The 27,576-nt window shown below is 42.0% G+C and overlaps 1 protein-coding gene across 1 annotated transcript in view; it reads left to right on the top strand.

Moving 5' to 3' along the window:
- The window catches only part of LOC115114108 (collagen alpha-5(IV) chain-like), a 65,511-nt gene that overhangs the window by 18,831 nt on the left and 19,104 nt on the right, over positions 1–27,576 (top strand). Inside the window, exons 2-31 of the mRNA XM_065013278.1 lie at positions 9,169–9,222; positions 9,409–9,498; positions 9,824–9,868; positions 9,965–10,009; positions 10,104–10,166; positions 10,752–10,805; positions 10,904–10,930; positions 11,031–11,090; positions 11,486–11,548; positions 11,746–11,781; positions 11,913–11,960; positions 12,761–12,835; positions 13,471–13,515; positions 14,036–14,098; positions 14,400–14,444; positions 14,843–14,896; positions 16,946–16,987; positions 17,148–17,247; positions 17,398–17,433; positions 17,528–17,692; positions 17,899–17,991; positions 18,185–18,274; positions 18,897–18,967; positions 19,967–20,155; positions 21,796–21,970; positions 25,007–25,099; positions 25,398–25,505; positions 25,645–25,739; positions 25,909–26,059; positions 26,311–26,427. Of these exons, the coding sequence (XP_064869350.1) occupies positions 9,169–9,222; positions 9,409–9,498; positions 9,824–9,868; positions 9,965–10,009; positions 10,104–10,166; positions 10,752–10,805; positions 10,904–10,930; positions 11,031–11,090; positions 11,486–11,548; positions 11,746–11,781; positions 11,913–11,960; positions 12,761–12,835; positions 13,471–13,515; positions 14,036–14,098; positions 14,400–14,444; positions 14,843–14,896; positions 16,946–16,987; positions 17,148–17,247; positions 17,398–17,433; positions 17,528–17,692; positions 17,899–17,991; positions 18,185–18,274; positions 18,897–18,967; positions 19,967–20,155; positions 21,796–21,970; positions 25,007–25,099; positions 25,398–25,505; positions 25,645–25,739; positions 25,909–26,059; positions 26,311–26,427 (2,392 nt within the window). The remainder of the gene's footprint in view (positions 1–9,168; positions 9,223–9,408; positions 9,499–9,823; positions 9,869–9,964; positions 10,010–10,103; positions 10,167–10,751; positions 10,806–10,903; positions 10,931–11,030; positions 11,091–11,485; positions 11,549–11,745; positions 11,782–11,912; positions 11,961–12,760; positions 12,836–13,470; positions 13,516–14,035; positions 14,099–14,399; positions 14,445–14,842; positions 14,897–16,945; positions 16,988–17,147; positions 17,248–17,397; positions 17,434–17,527; positions 17,693–17,898; positions 17,992–18,184; positions 18,275–18,896; positions 18,968–19,966; positions 20,156–21,795; positions 21,971–25,006; positions 25,100–25,397; positions 25,506–25,644; positions 25,740–25,908; positions 26,060–26,310; positions 26,428–27,576) is intronic.

The raw sequence follows: 27,576 nt of genomic DNA on the forward strand, positions 1-27,576 counted from the left end.
TTTCAAATAGGGACACTTACTTTAAAGGCGAAACGCAAACTCCACTATTTTGGCTAATCCTTATTGTGGCTAGCTACACAACACATAACCCATTCCCGTCAAGCCATAGTAGTCAGATGAAGCTAGCTGGCTGCTTATAACACTAGTTTTGGGCAACAGGGTTAAGTAGCAGGCTAGCTAGTTATTTCAATAGGAGAACAAGTGGCTACCTAGCTAATACTTACTCACATGGTTTCCTAAATCATTGCTAAGAATATTGAAAATGACTGCAGTTTCTACTGTTCATTGTTTTCAGGGTGGTTGCATTAGCGCTACCTAGGTACAGTGCCTTGCAAAAGTATTCATCCCCCTTGGAGTTTTTCCTATTTTGTTGCATTACAACCTGTAATTTAAATTGATTTTTATTTAGATTATACGTAATGGACTTACACAAAATAGTCCAAATTGGTGAAGTGAAATATAAAAAATAACTTGTTTCAAAAATGTAAAATAATGGAAAAGTGGTACGTGCATATGTATTCACCCCCTTTGCTATGAAGCCCCTAAATATGATCTGGTGCAACCAATTACCTTCAGACGTCACATAATTAGTTAAATTGCACACAGGTGGACTTTATTTAAGTGTGACGTGATCTGTCACACGATCTCAGTATATATACACCTGTTCTGAAAGGCCCCAGAGTCTGCAACACCACTAAGTAAGGGGCACCACCAAGTAAGTGGCACCATGAAGACCAAAGAGCTCTCCAAACAGGTCAGGGAAAAAATTCTGGAGAAATACAGAACAGGGTTGGGTTAAAAATAAGCAAACACGTTTGGTGTTTGCCAAAAGCCATGTGTGAGACTGCCCAAACATATGGAAGAAGGTACTCTGATCAGATGAGACTAAAATTGAGCTTTTTAGCCATCAAGGAAAATGCTATATCTCGCGCAAACCAAACACCTCTCGTCACTCCGAGAATAACATGCCCATGATGTTTTTCATCGGCAGGGACTGGGAAACGGGTCAGAATTTAAGGAATGAAAGATGGAGATAAATACAGGGAAATTCTTGAGGGAAACCTGTTTGTCTTCCAGAGATTTGAGACTGGGACAGAGGTTGACCTTTCCAGCAGGACAATGACCCTAAGCATGCTGCTAAAGCAACTCTCCAGTGGTTTAAGGGGAACATTTAAATGTCTTGGAATGGCCTAGTCAAAGCCCAGACCTCAATCCAATTGAAAATCTGTGGTATGACCTGAAGATTGCTGTATACCAGCGGAACCCATCCAAATCGAAGGAGCTGGATCAGTTTTGCCTAAAAGATATCGGCAAAAGTGGTAAAATGTGCCAAGACATACCCCAAGAGACTTGCAACTGTAATTGCTTCAAAAGGTGGCTCTACAATGTATTGACTTTGGGGGGGGATAGTTATGCACTCTCAAGTTTTCTGTTTTTATGTCTTATTTCTTGTTTGTTTCGCAAGAAAAAATATTTTGCATCTTCAGAGTGGTAGGCATGTTGTGTAAATCAAATGATACAAACTCCCCCCCCCCAAAATCTATTTTCATTGCAGGTTGTAAGGCAACAAAATAGGAAAAATGTCAAGGGGGGTGAATAATTTTGCAAGCCACTGTACCAATCTAAAGCTAGCTAGTTACCCCAGAAGTTGCTGATAACATCTGTATCAAATATATTTGCAAACATGTTTGATCCTGCTCGTTTGATCCAGATCTACTTTCAAATGCTCACACAGACGTTTCACATTTGCTCGAACAAATAATGTCTTATTACCATCGCAGTGTTATACAGCGTTGACAGTGATCGTAATGGTGGCGCTTGGCGCGTGCAAATTCAGCACACTCAACATTCTGTAATGGAATTGTGTTATTTGACGTGGCAAATGAAAAGCGTATTTGATGCGTCAAATAGGGTTATTTGACAAACAAATGGTGTTCCATATCCACAAGCTTAATTAAGAGTAGTGGCTGCTGAAATCTGATAAATGGTGTCCAGAACTGGCAGGAAAGTATTCAGGTGTTTGTCAATCAATTGCTGTCATTCTTATTTGTGGATAGTACAACCTCTTCCAACAAAGTCAAATGATTTAGTGATAGATTTGAAATATACATTTTACCATAGCTCTAGAAAAACATTTACAGTATAGAGGCTGGCAATGTTTGGACTGGATGTCTGATGTAACTGACTTTGCTTTACTCAGTAAATGTCCTTTCATGTAAAGTAAGTCTGTCTCACAAACATGCAAGCTACTCTATAAAGCTATTAAAGATGAACACACTGTACTTGTCTTAATCTGGCCTACTTGGGGGGGGTTGATACACCGGCGGTTCAGTGTTTGCATTGATTTGCAAACAGCATCAATCATGTGGATGGGCCAGTAAACAGACGTGTGCGAGTCCCAATGTGTTTGTTTGTGGTGCCACAAGTGCATTAGGACTTGAGGGTTTACACCTTTCCGTACTAACTCAAGTTTGAGGGGGACGACGAGTGCATTTTGGGGATGGAGGATGGTATGTGTGCGTGTGTGTTTAGTCTGAGTATAGGGACACTTGGGTTGTCAATTTGAAGGGATCAGGGAAACTCAGGACAGGAAAATAGGAGAGGAAATGAGTGAGGACAGCAAGTATAAGCTTAGTTGATGCACAATGCTGTGTCACTACCACACTGTAAAAAAATATATAATAATCCTGTAATTGTCTCGCAAAATTACTGTATAATCAAGTCACATACTGTGTAAACCTAATACAGTTGATTACCATAAATGACATTGCATTGTGGGAAAAACATTGAACAGTCGGGAAATATTAGATGTATTTTAGACATTAAAAGCTATGTAAAACACAGTAGCAGTTAACTTATTGTATTTGTAAATATTCAAAATGATTGATTGATTAATATTATGCTACACAAAGATAAATAACATGTTTCTAAACTAATCCAATCAGTTAGATTATGCTTCTTTTTTTTTCACCCGAAAAAGTTTAAATGGCTTAGGAAGTCACCTCACAAAGTGCCTGACCCTGGCAGTCATTCTGACTGCAGGTTACAGGTGAATACATTCCAATTTTTGGATATCCTAACTCTGACTGGTTTCCAATAGGAATTACACATCACTTTGCAAGACAGCATAATGTGATTTACAGGTAGGGTTGCAAAATTGTGGTACCTTTCCCAAAATCCCCATGTTTTCCAGAAATTCCAGTTGGAAGATTCCTCCAGGATTCTTGAGAAAGTTACCAGAATTTTGCAATCCTACTTGCAGGCCAGATGTGGCCTGTAAATTATGATTTTTAGGCCACTGTGCAAGAGTAAAACTAGGCCCTCAAAATAAGGCCTTATGAATACATATTGTGTTATAAAATAAACATTTTATGATAACATATTTGCTTAGGATCTCACTTGTTGAAGGCTACAGGACAGAACATGGATGAATACAACAACATCTCTCTTTCACTAACAAATAGAGTCATGGGTGGTACTACTATTCATTCGATAGGAAAGGCACTCTGGGAAATATGCAAATAAAGCTTTACAGTAAGAGTACAGTGGCTTGAGAAAGTATTCACCCCCTTGACATTTCCTATTTTGTTGCCTTACAACCTGGATTTAAAATATATTTTCTCGGGGGTTGTATCATTTGATTTACACAACATGCCTACCACTTTGAAGACGCACATTATTTTTATTGAGAAACAAAGTAATAAAAAAACAGAACTTGAGTGTGCAAAACTATTCACCCCCCCCCCCCCAATACTGACCCGTTTCCCAGTCCCTGCCAATGAAAAACATTGTGGGCATGTTATTCTCGGGGTGATGAGAGGTGTTGGGTTTGCGCAAGACACAGCATTTTCCTTGATGGCCAAAATGCTCAATTTTAGTCATCTGACCAGAGTACCACGTCTTTTAGATCATTTTTTTCTTTGAGCAATGGCTTTTTCTGGACACTCTTCCATAAAGCCCAGCTCTGGGAGTGTACGGCTTAAAGTGGTCCTATGAACAGATACTCAATTTTCCGCTGTGGAGCTTTGCAGCTCCTTCAGGGTTATCTTTGGTCTCTTTGTTGCCTTTCTGATTAATTCCCTTCTTGTCTGGTCTGTGAGTTTTAGTGGGCGGCCCTCTCTTGGCAGGTTTGTTGTGGTGCCATATTCTTTCCATTTTCTAATAATGGATTTAATGGCGCTCCTTGGGATGTTCAAAGTTTCTGATCTTATTTTATAACCCAACCCCGATCTGTATTTCTCCACAACTTTGTCCCTGAACTGTTTGTAGAGCTCCTTGGTCTTCATGGTGTCACTTGCTTGGTGGTGCCACTTGCTTGGTGGTGGTACTGAAATTTCAGATTCCACACAGGTGGACTTTATTTAACTAATTATGTGACTTCTGTGGGTAATTGGTTGCACCAGATCTTATTTAGGGGCTTCATAGCAAAGGGGGTGAATACATATGTGCGTACCACTTTTGTTTTTAATTTTAATTTAATTTTTTAAACAAGTTATTTTTTGTATTTCACGTCACCAAGTTGGACTATTTTGTGTATGTCTTTTACATGAAATCCAAATAAAAATAAATTGAAATTACAGGTTGTAATACAACAAAATAGGAAAAATGCCAAGGGGGATGAATACTTTTGCATTGGCACTGTATGTTGCTGTAAAATGTGTACAGTATAATTATTGGCACTGTAAATCAATTTCAGTAGCAACAGTATTGGATAACTTAAAATATGGAATGGTAACATACTGTTCCTTTTTTACATTAAAACAAGAGGATTTGTTTTAGTGTTGTGGTTTGGTTACACACAACCATGGCCTCATAAACTAAGCACAATTGTTGCTGTTTAGCAGCTGGGCCATTCCACCTAAAAAATAAAACAAACGGGATTTTGAGACCCTCCATCTCATATGGTTCTGAAATGATTTGTTAGAAATTGATAAGATTAGCATTCCATCAACATTATTTTGTTGACATATAATTTGATCTGAGAAATAAGCTAATTGACTACACCTAAATTGGCAAATTGTAACTTTATTGATTTATTTTTCTCACTTTGGTACTTTTTCCACAAGTGTATGTCGTGAATTTTCAAAACTTTTAATACAAAACTCCAAGCTGGTAACGCAGCCGGTCTTACATTCAAAACCTTTCATTGTACATTCATTTTGTTTGTAGACCTCTTCCACTACGCAACCATTGATCCAAAATAAGTTATGTGAAATGATTACATTGGTTTACAGTTTTTCAACTGCTTACACACGTTTTCAAAACTGTCTCCTTTTTTCAAAACTCTACACACAATTCCCAAAACTGCACACACAAAATGCAAAATGCCTCACATCTCCTTCAAAATGTAACACTGCATTCAAAATGCCATAAACACATGTCAGAATGAAGCATTTGCATCAAATGGCAAACACTGCTTTCATAAAGTACATTTTTGGATATACCATGTAAACACTATTCTAAATCTAAAGCTCTTTCGTAGGCTTATAACTACATTTCAATACAATGTTCTACAGTGAAAGTAATCTGCTGAGAGGGGTAACAAGTACACTGTAAGCACCAATGCAAGGTAGAAACAGAAAATATTTATTAGGCCAAACATTACTGTTGTATACAGTAGCATACAACAAAACCATAAACATATGTAAACCAAAAGTATATTCTTTAGAACACAGTAAAGAACACAATTGTGTGTGTGGGGTCCCGGGGGGGGGGGGGGGCAGTAAAGGAAATGGTACAGTCACCAGTACTAAGCTACGCTTCATCTCTTCTCCGGCCTGGGTCTGGCCACAATACTTCGTCCACATCACAAGATATGTTTTCTCTTGCCAAACGTCGAGGGAAGTATCTCCTAGCATGGCGTATCCAACCTTGGACAGAGGCAACCCTTTATGTCCCCACATGCCTCCTCCATTGCCTGGAGAAGCGGCATGCGGGCATAGGGTTGGCGATCATACACTTTCACCAGCTCCAGGCTGAGAAGAATTCCTCTATGGGATTTAGAAAAGGTGAATATGGGGATAGGTACAAAACTACAAATTGTGGATGGGTGGCAAACCAGTTTTGGACCAGAACAGCCTGGTGAAAACTAACATTGTCCCATAAAACCACAAATCTAGCAGGCTCCTGATCTGGATCAGGGACAAGCATTGTGTAAATTGCATCCAGAAAAGTGAGCATATGGCCGGTGTTGTACGGACCCAGTGTGGCATTGTGATGGAGGACCCCGTTTTGAGTGATAGTTATATTACCCCCACGCTGTCCAGGGACATTGGTAATTGCCCTCTGTCCTATTACATTTCTTCCGCGGCGCCTGGTTTTGGTGAGGTTGAAGCCAACCTCATCCACATAAATAAATTAATGGCGAATTTCATGGGCATCCAGCTCCAATACTCTCTGTAACAGACAAAAGGATATACAGATGAGTAAATATGGTATGTCTGAAGTACTGGAAGTAGTGTTGCATACATACCTCTACAAAGTCATGTCGCATATTCTTGACTCTGTCAGAGTTTCTCTCAAATGGCACCTTGTAAAGTTGTTTCATCGTCACTCGGTGCTGTTGGAGGATGCGTTGTATGGTCGACAGGCTTACAGCATTGATGTTGTTAAATATGGTGTCATTATTTAAGATATGCTCTCTTATCTCTCGAATCCTAATGGCATTGTTGGCCAAAACCATATTTATAATTGCAGTCTCTTTACATCTGTAAACAAGCCTCCTTGTCCTCCATGATGTCTTTGCCTTTCCACTCTGTACAGAATACAAACACAGTATGTGTTCGGCATAGGAACTGTAAACAATGTACAAAAAAGGTAGTACAGCATGATAACCAACCTCATTCATTCAATGCAGTGCAGTAAATGGATGGTTTAGAGTTACAAATGTTTATGCAATACTATGCAGTCATACGTATTTTACGGTACATTACTGTAATGCTAAAATAGTCATTAGATAGTTGCATACCTGTTCTCATTTCTGAAGGTTTGAATTATGGACGCCACTGTAAATCGACTCAAGTTGGGCTGGACTCTCAGTCCACTTTCAAAAAAAAACTCTCAGTCCACAAGTTGGGCTGGACTCTCACTTAAAAAGAACTACAACTTAATAGCAAGTAAGAACCTGATGATATCAGGATGTAAGATGGGATGGAAACATCACCAAATTCACTGAGAATACATATTATCACATGAATTGACTGTTTTCATTCTCAGAGATCATTTGAAGAGCTAACAAACAACTACATTTATGAGTAAAAGTTTTCTGCTATTTTAAATGAGCACTCCATGGGTTCATGCGTCTGGTTTCTCTGTTCTGTTGCCTCAGCGCGAATAGAAATACGTGGCATGCGTGTGCCACGATTGGGAGTCAGTAAGCTTCTATGAGTTGGAAGAACATTTTGTAAAGTGTTCTATTTAAGAACTCTGAATAGATATTGTGATTAGGTCTGCTTTAGATTAATGTAGGCTACCAATGTAGAAATGTACAGTGAACAAAAATATGAACGCAACATGCAACAATTTCTAAGATTTTACTGAGTTACAGTTCATATAAGGAAATCAGTCAATTTAAACAAATGAATTAGGCCCTAATCTATGGATTTGACATGACTAAGAATACCGAAATGCATCTGTTGGTCACAGATACCTTAAAAAAAAGGTAGTGGCGTGGATCAGAAAACCAGTCAGTATCGTGGCCTGTGGAATGTTGTCCCACTCCTTTTCAATGGCGGTGTGAAGATTCTGTATATTGGTGGGAACTGGAACACCCACATCGATCCAGAGCATCCCAAACATGCTCAATGGGTGACATGTCTGGTGAGTATTCAGGCCATGGAAGAACTGGGACATTTTCAGGTTCCAGGAATTGTGCACAAATCCTAGCGATATGGGGCCATGCATTATCATGCTGAAACATAAGATGATTGTGGTGGTATCTCTATCCATTCAAATTGCCATCGATACAATGCTATTGTGTTCGTTGTCCGTAGCTTATTGCCTGCCCATACATAACTCCACCACCACCATAGGGCACTCTGTTGACAACGTTAACATCAGCAATCCGCTCACCCACACACTCATCCGTGAAGAGCACACTTCTCCAGCATGCAAGTGGCCATCAAAGGTGAGCATTTACCCACTGAAGTCGGTTACGACGCCAAACTGCAGTCAGGTTAAGACCCTGGTGAGGACGACAAGCTTGCAAATGAGCTTCCCTGAGATGGTTTCTGACAGTTTGTGCAGAAGTTCTTCAGTTGTACAAACCCACAGTTTCATCAGCTGTCCGGGTGGCTGGTCTCAGAAGGTGAAGAAGCCGGACGTGGAGGTCCTGGGCTGGCATGGTTACACGTGGTCTGCGATTGGGAGGCCAGGTGGACGTAGTGCCAAATTCTCTAAAATGACGTTGGAGGCGGCTTATGGTAGTGAAATTAACATTCAGTTCTCTGGCAACCACTCGGTGGACATTCCTGTAGTCAATTGCCAATTGCACACTCCCTCAAAACTTCAGAAATCTGTGGCATTGTGTTGTGTGACAAAACTGCACGTTTTAGAGTTTTTACTGTCCCCAAGCAAAGGTGCACATGTGTAATGATCATGCTGTTTAATCAGCAACACCTGTCAGTTTGATGGATTATCTTGGTATAGGAAAACATGCGAACTAACAGGGATGTAAACAAATTTGTGCACAATTTGAGAGAAATAAGCTTTTTGTGCGTGTGGAACATTTCTGGGATCTTTTATTTCAGCTCATGAAACATGGGACCTGACGCTTTACATGTTGCTTATATATTTTTGTTTAGTATATATGGACATTTCCTGATTCAGAAGCTTTTCTTTTAGCGGTTGCCAGTGTATTGCTAGTGTACTACACTTATTTGATATTTGTAGTTATATTATGTCTCACCGCTGGATCACCAAGAACTGTAAATATACACATTGAGCACTTCGACCTACTTCATTCCGCTGATTTCCAGCCTCTACGACCACTACAAGGCCCCTAGGCTATTTTACATCAAAACTTGAGAAAAAACATACCAACCGAATCTTAACTTGACATTGTAGGTTACAGAAACGTATTACATATACAATAAATTGAGTACAGTGTCTCTGTGCTGGGCAACAAAATAAAAAGCCAGCTATAATGAGTGTGTGCTGTTTTTGTTCTAGTGTGCTTGTACTGGGAAGTCGAGGTGTCACTGTGAAGGAGTCAAAGGCAATAAGGTAAGCAGACCCCCAGCCAAGGCAAGCACCCTTGGGAGTAACTGTTGCAATCATTTTGTTCTCATCACACTATTCAATATTCTCTGTTTCTGTTTTTCTCTCCATCTCTCTCGCTCTCTTTCACACACACACACACACACACACACACACACACACACACACACACACACACACACACACACACAGGGAGAAAAGGGTTACTCAGGAGAGACTGGTCTACCTGGGTCGGTTGGCTATCCGGGCTCAGAGGGTCACCCTGGATCAGTGGGACCAAAGGTACTTTCCTTACCTGCACTACAGTATGCTCCACATAAAAATTGCCATTAAATGGAAATATTATACATGGCCCGTATTCATAAAGCATCTAAAATGAGTGCTGATCTAGGATTAGTTTGGCCTTTTATAAACTATTATATGGACAGAGGGAACCTGATCTTAGATTAGCACAGTTAGCCATTTAAACTCTTAAGTTAACACATGACTGCATTGTCCAAGGTTTTGGTACAGTTAGCAGTGTACTAGCCTTGAGAACCTAAAGTTGCACGTTTTCATACCTGCGAAAAGAAGCATACCTGAATCATGTCTTGATTGTCTTTCCCAGGGGGACGTGGGCCCTCATGGACCTCCAGGACAATATGGCAATCGGGTAACTTTCCACAATAAATGTCAGATTTTTTTTTGATGCTATATATTTTATATAATCCTGCAGTTCCTAAGACTACAATCATTTCTATTTCTTCAGGGACCTGAGGGTAAAGAAGGATTTGCTGGGACACCAGGTCTACCGGTAAGTGTGTGTGTGTGTGTGTGTGTGTGTGTGTGTGTGTGTGTGTGTGTGTGTGTCTTCATCCAGTGTAATATTTGCCAAATTGTTACTCTAGGGCATCCCAGGCCTTCAAGGACCAATGGGCCAACAAGGTGCCTCCGGATGCAATGGAACAGAGGTGCAGTAACAGTGGCTATTGTCACCATATTCTCTCTATGTGAACCTCTCTGACAAAAGGTAGCACACCAAGCTAGATATGCATGCTCTCTTTCAATGCAGATGTGGACAGATTCACAATTATAGTCACACACTTTAACTACTGTAGATAGCAGTATTAGTAGTGTGTATCACTACTGTTTATCATCATATAGTAGCACAATCATGACCTATAATGAGACATCCAAAATGTGTTTCAAATGGCACCCTATTCACTAAGTTTAACCAGAGCCTTGGGTTTCCTGGTCAGAAGTAAATAGGGAATAGTGTGCCATTTTGGATGCAGTGCCACAGTCATTTTGCATGGCTACCCACGGCGGCCGTTTGACAATGTGTCATTAGCTTTGATACTGTAATTGGTTAGATACCATCCAATCGCTGATAACTTTGTTTTGAACAATGCGTCTCGTGCCCCTCGTCACCACAAACAACTTCAATTATGGCTCTCTCAGACTAAAGTATGTAGCGAATGACAGAGCAGCAGAATAATAAGTGTGAGTCGTCAGGCTGACAGTCCTTCTAACGGGTGCCAACAATGTCTTTGCAGGGGAAGAGGGGTTCAACTGGTCCACCTGGTCTCCACAGCAGTGATGGATTAAGAGTAAGATGGATACATGCACATCTTTACTTGTGTGTTTCACTACTGTCTGTCAAAATATGCTTTTACCGTAATGTTGATAGTTGTCTTTTATTTGACAGGGTTCACCTGGAGCACCTGGACCAAAGGTAATCCCTCTTCCTCCTCCTCCTGCTCATACCTTCATCATCACCATCCTTCTAATAATCAGCAGAATTCAAAATGTTGTGTGTGTGTGCGCATGTGCAGGGTGAACCTCAAACAATTGGAAGTGGGCCACCTGGACCTAGAGGAAGAGACGGTGACCAGGTTGTTCTCCCTTCTCTCTGTCCCTCCTCAAACTCCAGTTCCGTACCCTACTTCTCTTTTACCCTCCATCTCCTCTCTATATCCTCTATATGTCTTCTTCTTCTTCAGTATCTATTCATCCTTTTCCTTCGTCCGAAATGGACCCCTAATTATGCGCTTGAGACGGATCAAGTGCGAAGTGGTATTCGCCAAGCAAGCAGTGTGTCGTCCTTTCAATTAGCAATATGGATCCCCTTGCCTACTGATAGGCTATGTTTGCTATGCTTACACTAATCAAATCCTCTGTCATCCACTAGTGCATATGGGTTATGGGCTTGTGGCATTTGGGACTGGGCATGTCTCTCTTCTCTTTATCAGAGATAGACATTAACCCAACTCTCTGTGGTGTCTTACAGGGTGTCTCTGGGTCACCAGGACCGACGGGACCACCAGGGGAAGCTGGACTTCTTGGGGTTGAGGTAAGTTAATTGTTTTGCCTGGACTGAGCTTGGCTATGCTATGTAAATGTTGCAAAATACTTCTTTATTAGGTTTTTCACAGATATGCCATTGGTTTGTATAATATTGAGGCGCAATAGATAATACTTATGTAAGGGTTGTAACATACTGTGTATAGTTGTGTCTTATTGTGCATTATTGTTACTCTCTCTATCAAGGGATTGATAGGCCTACATGGAGCACCAGGATTAAAGGTAATAGGTGTGTGTGTGTGTGTGTGTGTGTGTGTGTGTGTGTGTGTGTGTGTGTGTGAAAGAGACAGTGGGATATTTGAGGTCAATGGAAGGTGGCTCAGTTGTGCTGTAACTGTTGACCTTTTCTGTAGGGTCAAGAGGGACGCAGCTCTAGTATCCCTGGCCCTCGTGGTCTAAAGGTAAAGACAGTAAAGACATTGTAACTCATTATTTTTGCTTTATTCATGTATAACTCGCCTAAATCTCCTAGTCCTCAGATCTCTGAATCTCTCAAATGGAATACTTGAAATCATGCTTACGTTTAATGCTTGATTATATCTCACCTTTGTTTCTCTTATGCTAAAACTCATAACCATATATATAATTTCTACCTATACAGAATCCAATTACTTCAGTACCTTATAAATGGTGGCATTGAATGCCTTTTAGAGTAGTCTATGTTTTGTAGTTATTAAGACATGGCCTTCTTTGCACTGCCACTGTGTGGCCAGTCTGCGGAGCTGCACTTGAAATATGAAGGCGAGAACTCTGTGTTTTCTTGTTTGTGTTACATGTATACCATAATGTAAATGTGTGTTAATGCTTGTGATTACCGGTATCTGTTATACTAACCCTGCTGTCCTCTTGGACCAGGTTCCTCTCAATGACTAGCTCATCCTAACATCCTAACATCATAATTTGCATGTATATGTAGCACATGGGGATGTGTGAAACTACTCCTCAGCCTTAAGTGTCAAGCTTGCTTCGCCTCATTAGCTAGCTTTTGAGGTGGCGCAATCAGCTAAGACGCTTTAGGGAGCACGGTCACGTGTGTTTGTGAGGCAGAGGTCCAGAGTTGGCGCCAGGTATGGGCCGAATCGGGAGGAGGTGGTACTTGCTAAGCAAGCAGTGTGATGTACTTTACACATACAGGTGGATGAAATATGAATTCCATTCAATGTACAGGATATATGTGTGACTGGTTCCATTTCTCTTCTAGGGACACCAAGGGCCCCCTGGAGTCCCGGGACCGAAAGGGATCAAGCTATACGCCCACGCTCCCTTCGATATGAAGGTATAGTCAAGCCATGTCAGACCTGGGTTCAAACACTATTTGAAATCTTTAAACTACTTTGATCATTTGCTTTAGCCTGCCTTAAAATTATTTTCTATTGGTTTCATTGCAACAGGCAAGTTCAATAGAGCACAGCTGATGTTTTACCGTAATTTCGGTTAACCCAGATCTAAAGTGTTCCGTAATTGGTCAGATGCTCCATTAAATTCTGGGTCCATACGTGTTAAGAGAAGAGATAAAAACGAGGATCAGAGCTGGAACGAAGAGCTCCACCCTCTCTCTTTGCAAGTTACGGGTAAATCTATGTCCCCTCCCCTTCAGAATTTCAAAAAGATGCTAACTCCTGCAAAATCGTGATTTGTCCAACCACCGGACAGATCTACAGTACCATTTATGTTTACGTAGTCTGTCCACGAGAGATTGCCAATACCACAACATGACCTTTTAGTGCCCGCAATTGTGACCTGATAAAAATCTTTTTAGTGATTAAGATGATCATTTACTGTGATTAATCAATAAATCCTGTGATGTGTGTGGAGTAATATCTACCCTTTAAGAAATCTGTATGACAAATCAGAAAACCTCACTGATTGGTGTGATGGAGGTCAGCTGACCCTGGTCATTTCTCTCTGCAGGGAGAGATAGGTGAACTGGGTGAGAAGGGCTGTAAGGGTTCACTTGTAAGTCATCTCCTTGTTTCTCACTCCTCATGCATATCTATCTAGCTTTTAATCATCCACAGTATGTTTTCTGGGCAGAATCATCCAGTTACATTTGATTTGACAGGGTCGTGTGTGTGTGTGTGTGTGTGTGTGTGTGGGGGGGTGTGTGTGTGTGTGTGTGTGTGTGTGTGTGTGTGTGTGTGTGTGTGTGTGTGTGTGTGTGTGTGTGTGTGTGACAGTGTCGTTTCTCTACGACATTTTAGTCTACCATATGACTCCCCTGACATAGGGAGGTTTCTGTCCATGGGTGCTATGTCACTAGAGTTGTAATGCAAACCGCTACCTCTGGTCATCTGACATGAGCGGTCGTAAGTGGACATGTTACAACGCCATCATGTTCAATGTCATAGCGGTGCTATCATGTAGTGTCTCCTGGAATCTTAGCTTTAGATTCAGAAGTTTAACAGTCAATTAGATGAACTGTCCTGTCTTGACTTGTCTGTTTGTTTGTTCAATCAACCTCTCTGTCTGCCCTCAGGGTTATGCTGGCCACATCCATTTTAAAGGAGCAAAAGGGGACCAAGGGGACGTTGGTACTGAGGTATAACACTGACTCCACATAGGGTATAAATGTAATATGAGCATTATGCCATTACACTGTATAGGTGACTGACCTAAGGAATGACACGTGATACATGATGTTATGACTGATGTGGTTATGATGATGAGAGTGATGGGAGGATTTCATGCCTCTGAGCAGTGTGATAGAATGAACATGTGATGCAATGTAATAATGTGGTGTTGGTGTCGATGATTAGCTGTGAAACAGTACTAAGTGATAAGAGGACTGAGAGATGTGCCTTCTCCTTTTGGAGGACTGACTGTCATGAATTCCCTTTTAGGGAAGGCCAGGGAAGGATGGGGATCGAGGACCCGCTGGATATAAGGTAGCTGTCTCATCAACTGACAAGGAAACCCAGGGGTTGTAGTAATATCCTCGTGGATACCGGACGTCCCCACAAGTAAAACAAGGAATACTTCCCTTGTGGCGACATTTCCCAGGTCCCCATGAGGACAAAGGCTATTTTAAGTTTAGGGGTTGGGTTTAGAGTTAGGATTAGAATTAGGAGATAAGCTTTAGCGTTAGGGGTTAAGGTTTAGGTTAGGATTTTGAATGGAAATCAATTTTAAGTCCCTACAAGGATAATAAAACATATTCTCTGTGTGTGTGTGTGTGTGTGTGTGTGTGTGTGTGTGTGTGTGTGTGTGTGTGTGTGTGTGTGTGTGTGTTGTGTTATTTGTGCTATTTGTAAGGTTAGAATAATTATACAGTCTTGCCCTTCAGGGGAGAAATGGGAATCACGGTTCAGCAGGTCCTGATGGAATCCCTGGACCATGGGTCAGTCATTACCGCAATTATTTTCATGTTTATAATGTGTGTGTGTGTGTGTGTGTGTCTGTGTGTCTGTGTCTGTGTCTGTGTCTGTCTGTGTGTGTGTGTGTCTGTGTGTCTGTGTGTCTGTGTGTGTCTGTGTCTGTGTCTGTGTCTGTCTGTGTGTGTGTGTGTGTGTGTGTCTGTGTCTGTGTGTGTCTGTGTGTGTGTCTGTGTCTGTGTCTGTGTCTGTCTGTGTGTGTGTGTGTGTCTGTGTGTCTGTGTGTGTGTCTGTGTGTCTGTGTCTGTCTGTGTGTGTGTCTGTGTGTGTCTGTGTCTGTGTGTGTGTGTGTGTCTGTGTCTGTGTGTGTCTGTGTCTGTGTCTGTGTGTGTGTGTGTGTGTGTGTGTGTGTGTCTGTCTGTGTCTGTGTGTGTGTCTGTGTCTGTCTGTGTGTGTGTGTGTGTGTGTGTGTGTGTACAGTGCATTCAGAAAGTATTCCACATTTTGTTACTTTACAGCCCTATTCTAAAATAGATTTTTCTTAAAAATCCCCTCATCAATCTATCGTTGTCCTGTTGGAAGGTGAATCTTCGCCCTAGTCTGAGGTCCTGAGTGCTCTGAAGCAGGTTTTCATCAAGGATCTCTCTTTGCTCCATTTATCTTTCCCTCGATCCTGACTAGTCTCCCAGTCCCTGCTGCTGAAAAGCATCCCCACAGCATGATGCTGCCACCACCATGCTTCACCATAGGGATGGTGCCAGGTTTCCTCCAGACGCTTGGCATTCAGGCCAAAGAGTTCAATCTTGGTTTCATCAGACCAGAGAATCTTGTTTCCCATGGTCAGTGTCCTTTAGGTGCCTTTTGGAAAACTCCAAGCGGGCTGTCATGTGCCTTTTACTGAGGTGTGGCTTCCGTCTTGCCACTCTACCATAAAGGCCTGTTTGGTGGAGTGCTGCAGAGATGGTTGTCCTTCTGGAAGGTTCTCCCATCTCCACAGATGAACTCTGGAGCTCTGTCAGAGTGACCATCGCGTTCCTGATCACCTCCCTGACCAAGGCCCTTCTCCCCTGATTGCTCAGTTTGGCTGGGCGGCCAGCTCTAGGAAGAGTATTGGTGGTTCAAAACTTCTTCCATTGAAGAATGATGGAGACCACTATGTTCTTGGGGACCTTCAATGCTTTAGAAATGTTTTGTACCCTTCCACAGATCTGTGCCTCGACACAATCCTGTCTCTGCGCTCTACAGACAATTCCTTAAACCTAATGCCTTGGTTTTTTATCTGACATGCACTGTCAACTGTCGGACTGTAACGGGGTTCTTCTGTCGAAGGAGAGGCGGACCAATACGCAGCGTGGTTGAAGTTCATGGTTTTTTAATAAGAAAAACTATATATGAACAAACTACAAAACAATAAATGTGAAAACCCGAAACCAGTCCCGTGTGGTACAAACACTAACACAGGAGACAATCACCCACAAAACCCAACAGGCTACCTAAATATGGTTCCCAATCAGAGACAATGACTAACACCTGCCTCTTATTGAGAACCATATCAGGCCAAACACAAAAACAGACAAACTAGACACACAACATGGAATGCCCACTCAGATCACACCCTGACCAAACAAAACATAGAAACATACAAAGCAAACTATGGTCAGGGTGTGACACGGACCTTATATAAACAGGTGTGTGCCTTTCCAAATCATGTCCAATCAATTGAATTTACCACAGGTGGAATCCAATAAGTTGTAAAAACATCTCAAGGATGATCAATGGAAACAGGATGCACCTGAGCTCAATTTCGAGTCTCATAGCAAATGGTCTCAATACTTATGTAAATAAGATAATTCTGTTTTTTAAATGTGCCTACATTTCCAAAAAAAAAACTGTTTTTGCTTCATCATTGTGGGGTATTGCATTTAGATTGATGAGGAAAATATTTATTTCATCAGAATAAGGCTGTAACGTAACAAAATGTGGAAAAAGGGAAGTGGTCTGAATACTTTCTGACTGCATTGTACGTGTGCGTGCGTGTCTGGCAATGATAGATCTATTTTTTTACGTGTCTACAGGGACAGAAAGGTGGTCAGGGTCAAGATGGTGACCCCGGGGAGGTGAGTCAATGTGCCTGAAAAGTATCTCAGAGAGTGCTGATCTAGGATCAGTTTAGCATTTTAGATCATAGTGATAGGATTAGAATGACTAAGATTACATGAACTCCTACTCTGAGACGCTTTATGAACACGTGCCCTGGTCTCTCTGGCCTCCCCATAGGTGACCATGATTGGTGAGGCCGTGTTTGGCTCCGGGGGTGCCAAAGGACAACAAGGGTTCGCTGGCCCTCCAGGTCCCACTGGAGTTACTGGTCCCCCAGGTACTCTACGCATATCTAGCATACACACCCTCATTGATATTCACCATCCTATCCAATCGGACGTTGAGTAGCACTGTATAATCCCGCCTCATTCACCAACTTGACCAATAAGTGTGTCTGTATAGCTAAACATATCAACCTGTTTTCCAGGTAGCACCGGTTTCCAGGGGCCTCCTGGATCTCCAGGTAAGTGCTGATCCTCACTCATTCATTCACTCCCTCACTCATTCTCCATCATCGCAATCAAGTGTGTACACGGGCTCTATCTTCTCATTCACAGCTCCTAACTATGGAGATGATCCCTACAATCGCGGAGCGATTGGACCTAAAGGAGATAAAGGAGACCAAGGACCCATCATCGACGGCGAGCCAGGCAGAGAGGGCTTTCCAGGAACAACTGGGGAAAGTGGAGACCCTGGACCCCCAGGACCATCTGGAGACTCAGGTAGACTTACTCTCCAGAAATAATGTAATGTTCACAGCTCTGATATTCTAGCCTTGTTAAATCAACCTGATCTCACGAGCTCACATTTACTTTTCACATGAGAAATGAAACAAATCCATAAATTACTCCCACAGTCATTTATTGAGAACTTTTTGATTAAAAAAAAGTTGATTAAAAATAAGGTACTTGTTTTTTTCTTGTTGTAGGAAATCTTAAGGGCTTTATAGGACCTCCAGGGGAAAAGGGAGCCAAGGGCTTGACAGGCGAACAAGGGTACAGTGGCCAATATGGTTTAAAAGGTGAGCTCCCTCTGATTCTTCATGGTTTCTGATTGGATGGACATTCTGGGTCATCACTGCTTGTTGATGGGGCTGTCCACAAACCCTTCTGTCTCATTGGTGGAATTCCACCGACATTGGCATTGTGGTGTGTCACTTGGTATCAAGTGTTTGTGTCACTTTGTGTCATTGTGTCACTCTTTCTCCACTACAGGTCAGAAAGGAGAGGTCTGTAGGTTGTGTACAGGAAAAGGTTCTGGAGAACAGGGACCCCCAGGACCCCCCGGTCAGCCTGGATTCCCAGGTAACAACATCTGCAGCATAAAAAAAACGTTCACATAGAAATGTATTGTGTAAGGGCGTCCCGAGTGGCGCAGCGGTCTAAGGCACTGCATTGCAGTGCTAAAGGCGACACTACATATCCTGCTTGGATCACGGGCTGTACCACAACCGGCTGTGATCGGGAGTCCAGTAGGGCGGCGCACAATTGGCCCAGCGTCGTCTGAGTTGGGGGAGGGTTTAACCGGGGGTACTTTACTTGGCTCACCGCGCTCTAGTGACCCCTTGTGGCAGGCCGGGCGCATGCAGGCTGACCTCGGTCGTCAGGCGAAAGTCTTTCCTCCAACACATTGGTGCGGTTGGCTTCCTGGTTAAGCAGGCGGGTGTAAAGAAGCGCGGTTTGGCGGGTCATGTTTCGCAGGATGCATGACTCAACCCCCGCCCCCTCCGAGCCCGTTGGGGAGTTGCAGCGATGAGACAAGATTGAAATTGAGGAGAAAAAGGGGGTAAAATACATACAGAAAACATTTTTATTGTGTAGAACAAAACTGATTGTCTGTCACATAGAACGGGGGATAGTGTCAGCTCTTCATTATATTTATACCTGTAACAATCAGAGTCCATTTGAATACACCCTCGTCTCACAGGCTTTAATGCAGGACCAGGGCCCAAAGGAGAGCCAGGAATCAAAGGCCCATCAGGACCACCTGGTCAACCGGTAAGACTACCTACATAATTACTCCACTATACAGATACTGAATGCTATTATATTTTACCTTGCAATGTCACTGTGATACTGCCTGGGGTTTTTGCAATTATATTATTTCCATAGTGACACCTCTTCCTTTGTAGCGTAGCTTAGATCAGTGGTTCCCAAACTTTTTTGAACTGTTACACTTCCCCATAAATGTATGTATTGCCCGCCATCTCATCGGATCTATACTGCAAATCATCTATTTTCTGTAACAAACATTTTTAATAGATGAAATAGGGTTTCTTTGAAATATAGTTTGCATAGTTCCTTATTTAAGATTATTCATTTTTTGTGTACCCCTTATAAGAGCATCCCGCAATTCTCGCCAGAAAGAAAGAAGCTCCAGTAAAATAGGTCTTTAGTTTTGAAAGGTTTGAGCTAGAGACCAGTGGTTTTATGCGTTGTAAAGGTGCAACCATGGGCTCAAAGCCAAATACTCCGTTTTTTTCTATATCAAATCTGTCTGTGGTACAACTAAGCCTAAAAGCAAAAAATTATACAAATGACTTTTCTCGTGATGCGCGCACCTCAAATTATACAAATGTAACAGCCTGAGCGAATTGGACTTGAAACAACGATACAGGTGTAACCATGTGCCATTCAATTTATTGTCTGAGCGGCACTGGTGCTCCCAATTCAAAATGCCATGTGCATTCCACAGGTCCCTTTTCTAAGTGTTCAAAAAAATTATCAAGATTAGGAAATGTTTTGCAGCACACCTGAGCTCCTCAAGGCACACCAGTGTGCCACAGCACACCGGTTGAAAACCACTGGTTCAGACCTTGTATCCATGTTGTTGGTAGGATACCATATCATTGGTGTTGCTTGGGTACTGTATCCATGGTGCTGCTGGTATACAGTATCCATGGTGTTGCTAGGATACTGTATCTATGGTATTGCTGCAATAATTTATTGAAGGCTTCTGGGTTACCGTAACCATGACAACTCCTGTCTGTCTTACAGGGTCCCCACGGCCCCTCAGGTGTTCCAGGGCCCCCGGGGATGAAGGGCAATCCAGGTTCCCACAACCACCGCGGGATAAAGGGAGAGAAAGGATCCCCAGGACTAGCTGGCAGATCGGGGAAGGATGGAAATCACGGGAACACTGGCTTCCCTGGACGCAAGGGCCAACGAGGCCCCAAGGGTGATCCGGTGAGGATTTTCAATAGCTACTTTTTTTCTGAAATGCAAATGATTTGAATGCATTTTTAGGTTCTTTAAACTGAAGTAAATTTGTAATTTGGGTGTACTGTCCCTTTAAATGGGGGCTGAGCTTACTGATTTGGTCTTGATGTTTAGCATGCTCATTAAGAAATGCTAGCGGACATGACTGAAGCCAAACGTAAATTATCTTGGGAGTGTGGTTTGGGGGTGTGGTTTCATGTGGGAAAAAAGGCTAATGGAGAGGAAAGCGAAGCTAGCTCTGCTATGGAGAAAAGTTTTGAAGTTGAAGACTTCTCCTGTCGTGGAATATTCTAATCAAGTGAGAGAGACTTTCTCATTTCTTCAAACAATCATCTTTATTTAATATTGATTCATTATTGCAACGATGAAGCTGGTCGACCGCACACTCTTAAGTGTGTTGCAGAGAGTTTAACCTCACCGACTATCCTGGTTCTTATATAAACTCAGCAAAAAAAGAAACATCCTCTCACTATCAACTGTGTTAATTTTCAGCAAACTTAACATGTGTGAATATTTTTATGAACCTAGCAAGATTCAACAACTGAGACATAAACTGAACAAATTCCACAGACATGTGGCTAACATAAATTGAATAATGTGTCCCTGAACGAAGGGGGGTCAAAAGTAACAGTGTGGCCACCAGCTGCATTAAGTACTGCAGTGCATCTCCTCCTCATGGACTGCACCAGATTTGCTGTGAGATGTTACCACACTCTTCCACCAAGTCACCTGCAAGTTCCCGGACATTTCTGGGGGGAATGGCCCTAGTCCTCACCCTCCTATCCAACAGGTCCCAGACGTGCTCAATGGGATTAAGATCCGGGCTCTTCGGTGCCTAGATTATTATATATGTGTGTGTGTAATTATATATGCTTTATAAAGAGAATAGATTCAGGCCAGTGACACCGTTACTATGAAACTGCCAGCTGTGTACGTTGCTGAATGCTTGCAAACAAGTTTTGTTATTTTCTGCCAGAGCCATATTATATATTTTTGATTGATGTATTTTTTAACTAGACAAGTCAGTTGAGAAAAAATATTATTATTTACAATGACAGCCTAGGAACAGTGGGTTTACTGCCTTGTTCAGGGGTAGATTGACATACTTTTACCTTGCCAGCTCAGGGATTCGATCTACCACTAGGCTTGCTGTTCCTTAGCTAGCTACAGTATCAGTATCAAATCATTTCTCAAACTAAATATAAATGTTGATATTAGTTAGTAGGGGTCTTTACTTCAACATTATTGTGTTTTGATGGATTTCCAATACCGTTTTAGACTTTTTCTGGTAGACCCCTTTTCCATCTGTTTGACTTGAAATCAAAGCCTTTGCTAATGCCCAATTTTTTTTCATGGGAAAATGGTTGAAAAATGTATCTATGCCTTAATTTCCCCAAAATATAGTCTTTAGCTTTCATTTGAAGCCCAATTTGACATTTTCCAATTAACTTTACATTTTGGTGCTAATGGGTCCATTTACATGGAAATGACACTTTATGAATGTTCAACATTTGTTACTGTGAAGCAGTAATGTTATGCCAACTAATGTTTTGTGAAGAACTGATGTTTGATGATGGACTGAGGTTATAGTCTGTCCCCTCTGCCAGTACTATGGGCCGCCGGGTCTGAAGGGAGATGGTGGTGTCCCAGGCCCTCCCGGACCACAGGGATACCAAGGACCAGATGGGTTGCCAGGTCCAGTAGGCATAGGATCTCTTGGCCACCCAGGATCCAAAGGCAATAGTGGGGTACCAGGTCTACCTGGCATAGCTGGCTACCCAGGTAAAGCAAAACACATACTTGCATGCACACACCACCTCTCATTGAAGCCATGAAGTACCCCGGCAGACCGGGGTACTGCAAGCTGTTGTTTTTTCGAAAGCAGAATCCTCCCCTATAGTCAATGTGAAAATGTGCAATCTTCTTGGGCAATATTTGTGTAAATAAACAACAAATGTGAAGACAATCATGGAAACAATAATTACTTATATTACACCAGAACAGTCAGAAGTTTACATACACTTAGGGTGGAGTCATTAAAACTCGTTTTTCAACCACTCCACAAATTTCTTGTTAATTAACAAACTATAGTTTTGGCAAGTCAGTTAGGACATCTACTTTGTGCATGACACAAGTCATTTTTCCAATAATTGTTTACAGACAGATTATTAAACTTATAATTCACTGTATCACTATTCCAGTACACCAGAACAGTCAGAAATGTACATACACTAAGTCCTCTAGTCTGATGAAACAAAAATAGAACTGTTTGGCCATCATGACAAGCGTTATGTCTGGAGGAGAAAGAGGGAGCCTTGCAAGCCGAAAAACACCATCCCAACCTTGAAGCACAGGGTGGCAGCATCATGTTGTGGGGGTGCTTTGCTGCAGGAGGGACTGGTGAACACTAAATAGATGGCATCATGAGGAGGGACTGGTGAACACTAAATAGATGGCATCACGAGGTGGGAAAATTATGTATATATATTGAAGCAACATCTCAAGACATCAGTCAGGAAGTTAAAGATTTAATAAAGCTCAGTCGCAAATGGGTCTTCCAAATGGACAATGACCCCAAGCATACTTTCAAAGTTGTGGCAAAATGTCTTAACCTCTGGGATATTCGGGACGCGGTAGCGTCCCACCTCAACAACAGCCAGTGAAAGTGCAGGGCACCAAATTCAAAACAACAGAAATCTCATAATTAAAATTCCTCAAGCATACAACTATTTTACACTATTTTAAAGATAAACTTCTCGTTAATCCAGCCACAGTGTCTGATTTCAAAAAGGCTTTACGGCGAATGATTTGATGGTCTTCATCAGGTGACACTCATAGGACATCATGTTACACAATACATGTATGTTTTGTTTGATAAAGTTCATATTTATATCCAAAAATCTGAGTTTATATCGGCATGTTATGTTCAGTAGTTCCAAAACATTCGGTGATTTTGAGAGCCACATCAATTTACAGAAATACTCATCATAAATGCTCATGAAAATACAATTGTTATACATGGAACTTTAGATAAACTTCTCCTTAATGCAACCGCTGTGTCAGATTTCAAAAAAGCTTTACCGAAAAAGCACACCATGAAATAATCTGAGTACAGTGCTCAGACAACAAAACAGCCAAACAGAAATCCGCCATGTTGTGCAGTCAACAGAAGTCAGAAATAGCATTATAAATATTCACTTACCTTTGATGATCTTCATCAGAATGCACTCCCAGGAATCCCAGTTCCACGATAAATGTTTGATTTGTTCGATAAAGTCCATCCTTTATGTCCAAATACCTCCTGTTTTGCGTTTAGTACACAATCCAAACTCACGACGCGCAGGCAAGTCCAAGCGAAAGTTCAGACGAAAAGTTATATTACAGTTCGTAGAAACATGTCAAACGAAGTATAGAATCAATCTTTAGGATGTTTTTATTATAAATCTTCAATAATGTTCCAACCGGAGAATTCCTTTGTCTGTAGAACTGCAATGGAACGCAAGCTAACTCTCAGGTGAACGCGCGTGGTCAGCTCATGGCACTCTGCCAGACCTCTGACTCATTCAGCTCCCATTCCCCCCTCCTTCACAGTAGAAGCCTCAAACAAGGTTCTAAAGACTGTTGACATCTAGTGGAAGCCGTAGGAAGTGCAATATGACCCCATAGACACTATATATTCGATAGGCAATGACTTGAAAAACTACAAACCTCAGATTTCCCACTTCCTGGTTGGATTTTTATCTCAGGTTTTTGCCTGCCAAATGTGTTATGTTGTACTCACAGACATCATTCAAACAGTTTTAGAGACTTCAGAGTGTTCCCTATCCAAATGTACTAATTATATCCATATTCTAGCTTTTATGGCTGAGTAGCAGGCAGTTTACTCCGGGCACCTTTTTATCCAAGCTACCCAATACTGCCCCCAGTCTCAAAGAAGTTAAGGACAACAAAGTCAAGGTATTGGAGTGGCCATCACAAAGCCCTGACCTCAATCCCATAGAAAATCTGTGGGCAGAACTGAAAAAGCATATGCGAGCTAGGAGGCCTACAAACCTGACTCAGTTACACCAGATCTGTCAGTAGGAATGGGCCAAAATTCACTCAATTTATTGTGGGAAGCTTGTGGAAGTCTACCCGAAACAAATCATTTAAAGGCAATGCTACCATATACTAATTGAGTGTATGTAAATGTCTGACTTACTGGGAATGTGATGAAAGAAATACAAGCTGAAATAAATAATTCTCTCTACTATTATTCTGACATTTCACATTCATAAAAGACTTTTACAAAGATTAAATGTCAGAAATTATGGAAAAACCGAGTTTAAATATATTTGGCTAAGATGTATGTAAACTTCCAATTTCAACTGTATGTCCTTCAATTTTTTTTTTAATTGCAGGATAATTTAGTGGCTAATAGCATCAGCTTGCAGTACCCAGGTCGACCAACTTGAGATATTCAATGAGGGGGCAACATAGTGCTAGCCTGCAACGTCGCTTCCTGGAGTAGCTCAAACGCATGTTATGTCTTGAAAATCTCCCCCATGAGACGCCATCTTAGTCACTAAAATCGACTTACTTGGCTTCAAATGCGCTATTGAGTCTTTGCATAGGAATGAATGGTGTCACGTGATCTATGGTTTTGACCATTCATATACAGTCCATGGCTCACACATACACTTGTACCACATTTGAGCCTCCTTTGCGTACATTATACTATTTAATTGTGTGTGTGTCTATGATGACTGTCTTCCTGATAATTGCCCCTATTTATGCTGATGGTCTGACCCAATGTTCTCCCCCCTCTATCCCCACCAGGTCAGAAAGGTGAGCCCAGCAAAAGAGTGGCTTACCAGGGAGTCCCAGGTCCACCAGGACAGATGGGTCTGCCTGGGTTACAGGGCCCCCCAGGTGAGCAACCAAAATGGGGCCCTAACCGCAGCATGAGAGGGGTGGCTGGAGGTCTATACTACGCTGAGCTTGGTGGCATTTCCAAACCAATATGCTTTGTTACAACAGTTAAAAGGAGCAAATCATCTTTGGTTCCAGGCTAGAACTGAAATGCCACCAAACTCCATGTTGTGTGGAGCCACTCCGACCCAAATTGAAGTTTTGCTTTTAGTAGCTTTACTGCCATTAGCACCTGACAAAGACCATTATGGTCAAAACATGATAGGAAATAATCATTGAGTTGAGTTTATCCACACAGGTCCTCGTGGTAGTGTTGGTTTACATGGACTACATGGTTACCAGGGGGAGAAAGGAGACAGTGGTGTATTCTCCACCCTGGGAGGACGAGGACCCACTGGAACGAAAGGTGAGTCATGCCTACATCTCTTTTAAATATACATTTTACATTGTCTTCATGTTTTTTCCAAAATGTTACATCCAGTTACTTGTGGATGTATGTGTGTGTGCATTTGTTAGTAGGACTTGTGTTGCTGTCTGTCTCCTAGGTGACAAAGGGCACCCGGGACCCCCAGGTACCTCTGGAAGCGGCTACCCTGGACGACCGGGCACACTGGGAATCCCTGGGGTTCCAGGGTCAAAGGTACTGAACACCAAACCTGCCATGTTTGTCTGTCAATCTATGTCTGTCATTACCGAACAATCCATCCATCCACCCACCATTCCATCCTTTCATCCATCTAGCCTTCAAAATTCCCTCAGTCGTTCCATCCATCCCGCTAACCATTATGCATCCTTCCATCTACTTTCAGGGTGATGTTGGGTTTGGGGCCCCAGCTCCAGTCGGCCCTAACGGTTTCCAAGGTGATGTTGGGGCCCGGGGACCTCCAGGAGACCCAGGGCTACTGGGACGACCAGGGAATCCAGGACCAATAGGCCTCAATGGGTCACCAGGCCCCAAAGGTACTTACTGTACACACAGATGGACACAGAGATAGGACAGGGCAGACAAGACTCAGACACGGGATGGTCATGGGACACACACACACAGATACAGACGTGGGACACACCCACATTTTGCTAACCCCATTTCTATCACACACTTCACTTAAGCTCTCTGAACGAATTCATCCACACTCAACAGCATACACACAGATGCATTTACATACTGGTGCATATACTCCCAAAGCAGTTATGGCCTTGTCTGTTTGTAGGAAGTAAAGGTGGGGTAGGTTCCCAAGGACCACCTGGTTACGCACATACTGACTGCACAGGAGCCACAACCGGACCACCTGGTCCGCCAGGACCAGCAGGCAGACCCGGACCTCCAGGTGAGCCCATGGAGCCTGCTAATATCCTCACACCATGTCAGAAAATACATCTTTCTTCAAGGCATTTCACTCAGTTTCTTTGATTCTTGATTTTTCTTATGTGGCTTCTTCAAAGTTGTCTTCTCTCTTCCTTCTCTTTCACCACTGTGTGCACCATGTGATTTCAACATGGATAATTGGGTAATATTTGGTTGAGACATTGATCAATCAGATTACAATCTATATTCACCCATTCAAAAAGACAGCCACAAGATAGTTGAATTTCCACTGTGTTATCACTATGCTTTCAAACATCTAAAAGCACCACCAAATTCCAATGGGGAAACAATGTCAGATTTTTGGTAAAATTGTTACCCAAATGTCTATCACTGCGATTTCAACCATTTTAAAAGCCCAGCAAAGTTCAAATGGGAATACATTGTCACATACTTTCATTATTTATATGACAGATTGAGTTGTCGCTGTGCTTAATCTAATAGCAGAACCAAATGACTTCGATTACAGTTGAGATTACATTAAAAGTACATGGTGCAAGTGATCAGATTTTTACAGCAAGTGTGAAGATCTTGTGCTGGAATTTTTTTGGTCTGTGCTTTTCTAATAACTCATTTCTGTGTCCTATTCATGTGCTTTTCTATGAACCGTTTTCTGTGATCATGCAAGTGACTTACTGTACAAATCCTCACTATCAGTAGCTGGCAGTACGCCCAGACCTTTGTTTTAAGAACAAAAGATATCTCAGTGTCAAGGTCTCAGCTTAGAGAGAAGAAGACTCGGGAGGTATTGGTCTGTCACAAGTTATGAAACAAAATAGTAATGATGAATTAATTATGCTAAATCATGTAAATATAACTTGTCTGTGTATAGCTGTATATAAGACAACTGCTGGGACTGCCCCAGCAGAGCTCCTGATTGAGGTGTACTATGGTGCATTGAGTTGGTTGGAACCTCTCCAGCGCGCTGATAATAAAGGATGATTAATTTAAGATTGACTTTCCAAAACGATCTCCACAGACCTGCGATGACCTATGCATGCTATTTTGAACATTCACGCTTTATATGATTACATCAGAAGAAATGTATAGCTAGTGACCTTAAAATGAGTAACACATCCATGGTCACATTTTAAGGTTTAATGTTACATTAGTG

Source organism: Oncorhynchus nerka, linkage group LG9b, assembly GCF_034236695.1.
Source record: "Oncorhynchus nerka isolate Pitt River linkage group LG9b, Oner_Uvic_2.0, whole genome shotgun sequence".
Lineage (NCBI taxonomy): Eukaryota > Metazoa > Chordata > Actinopteri > Salmoniformes > Salmonidae > Oncorhynchus > Oncorhynchus nerka.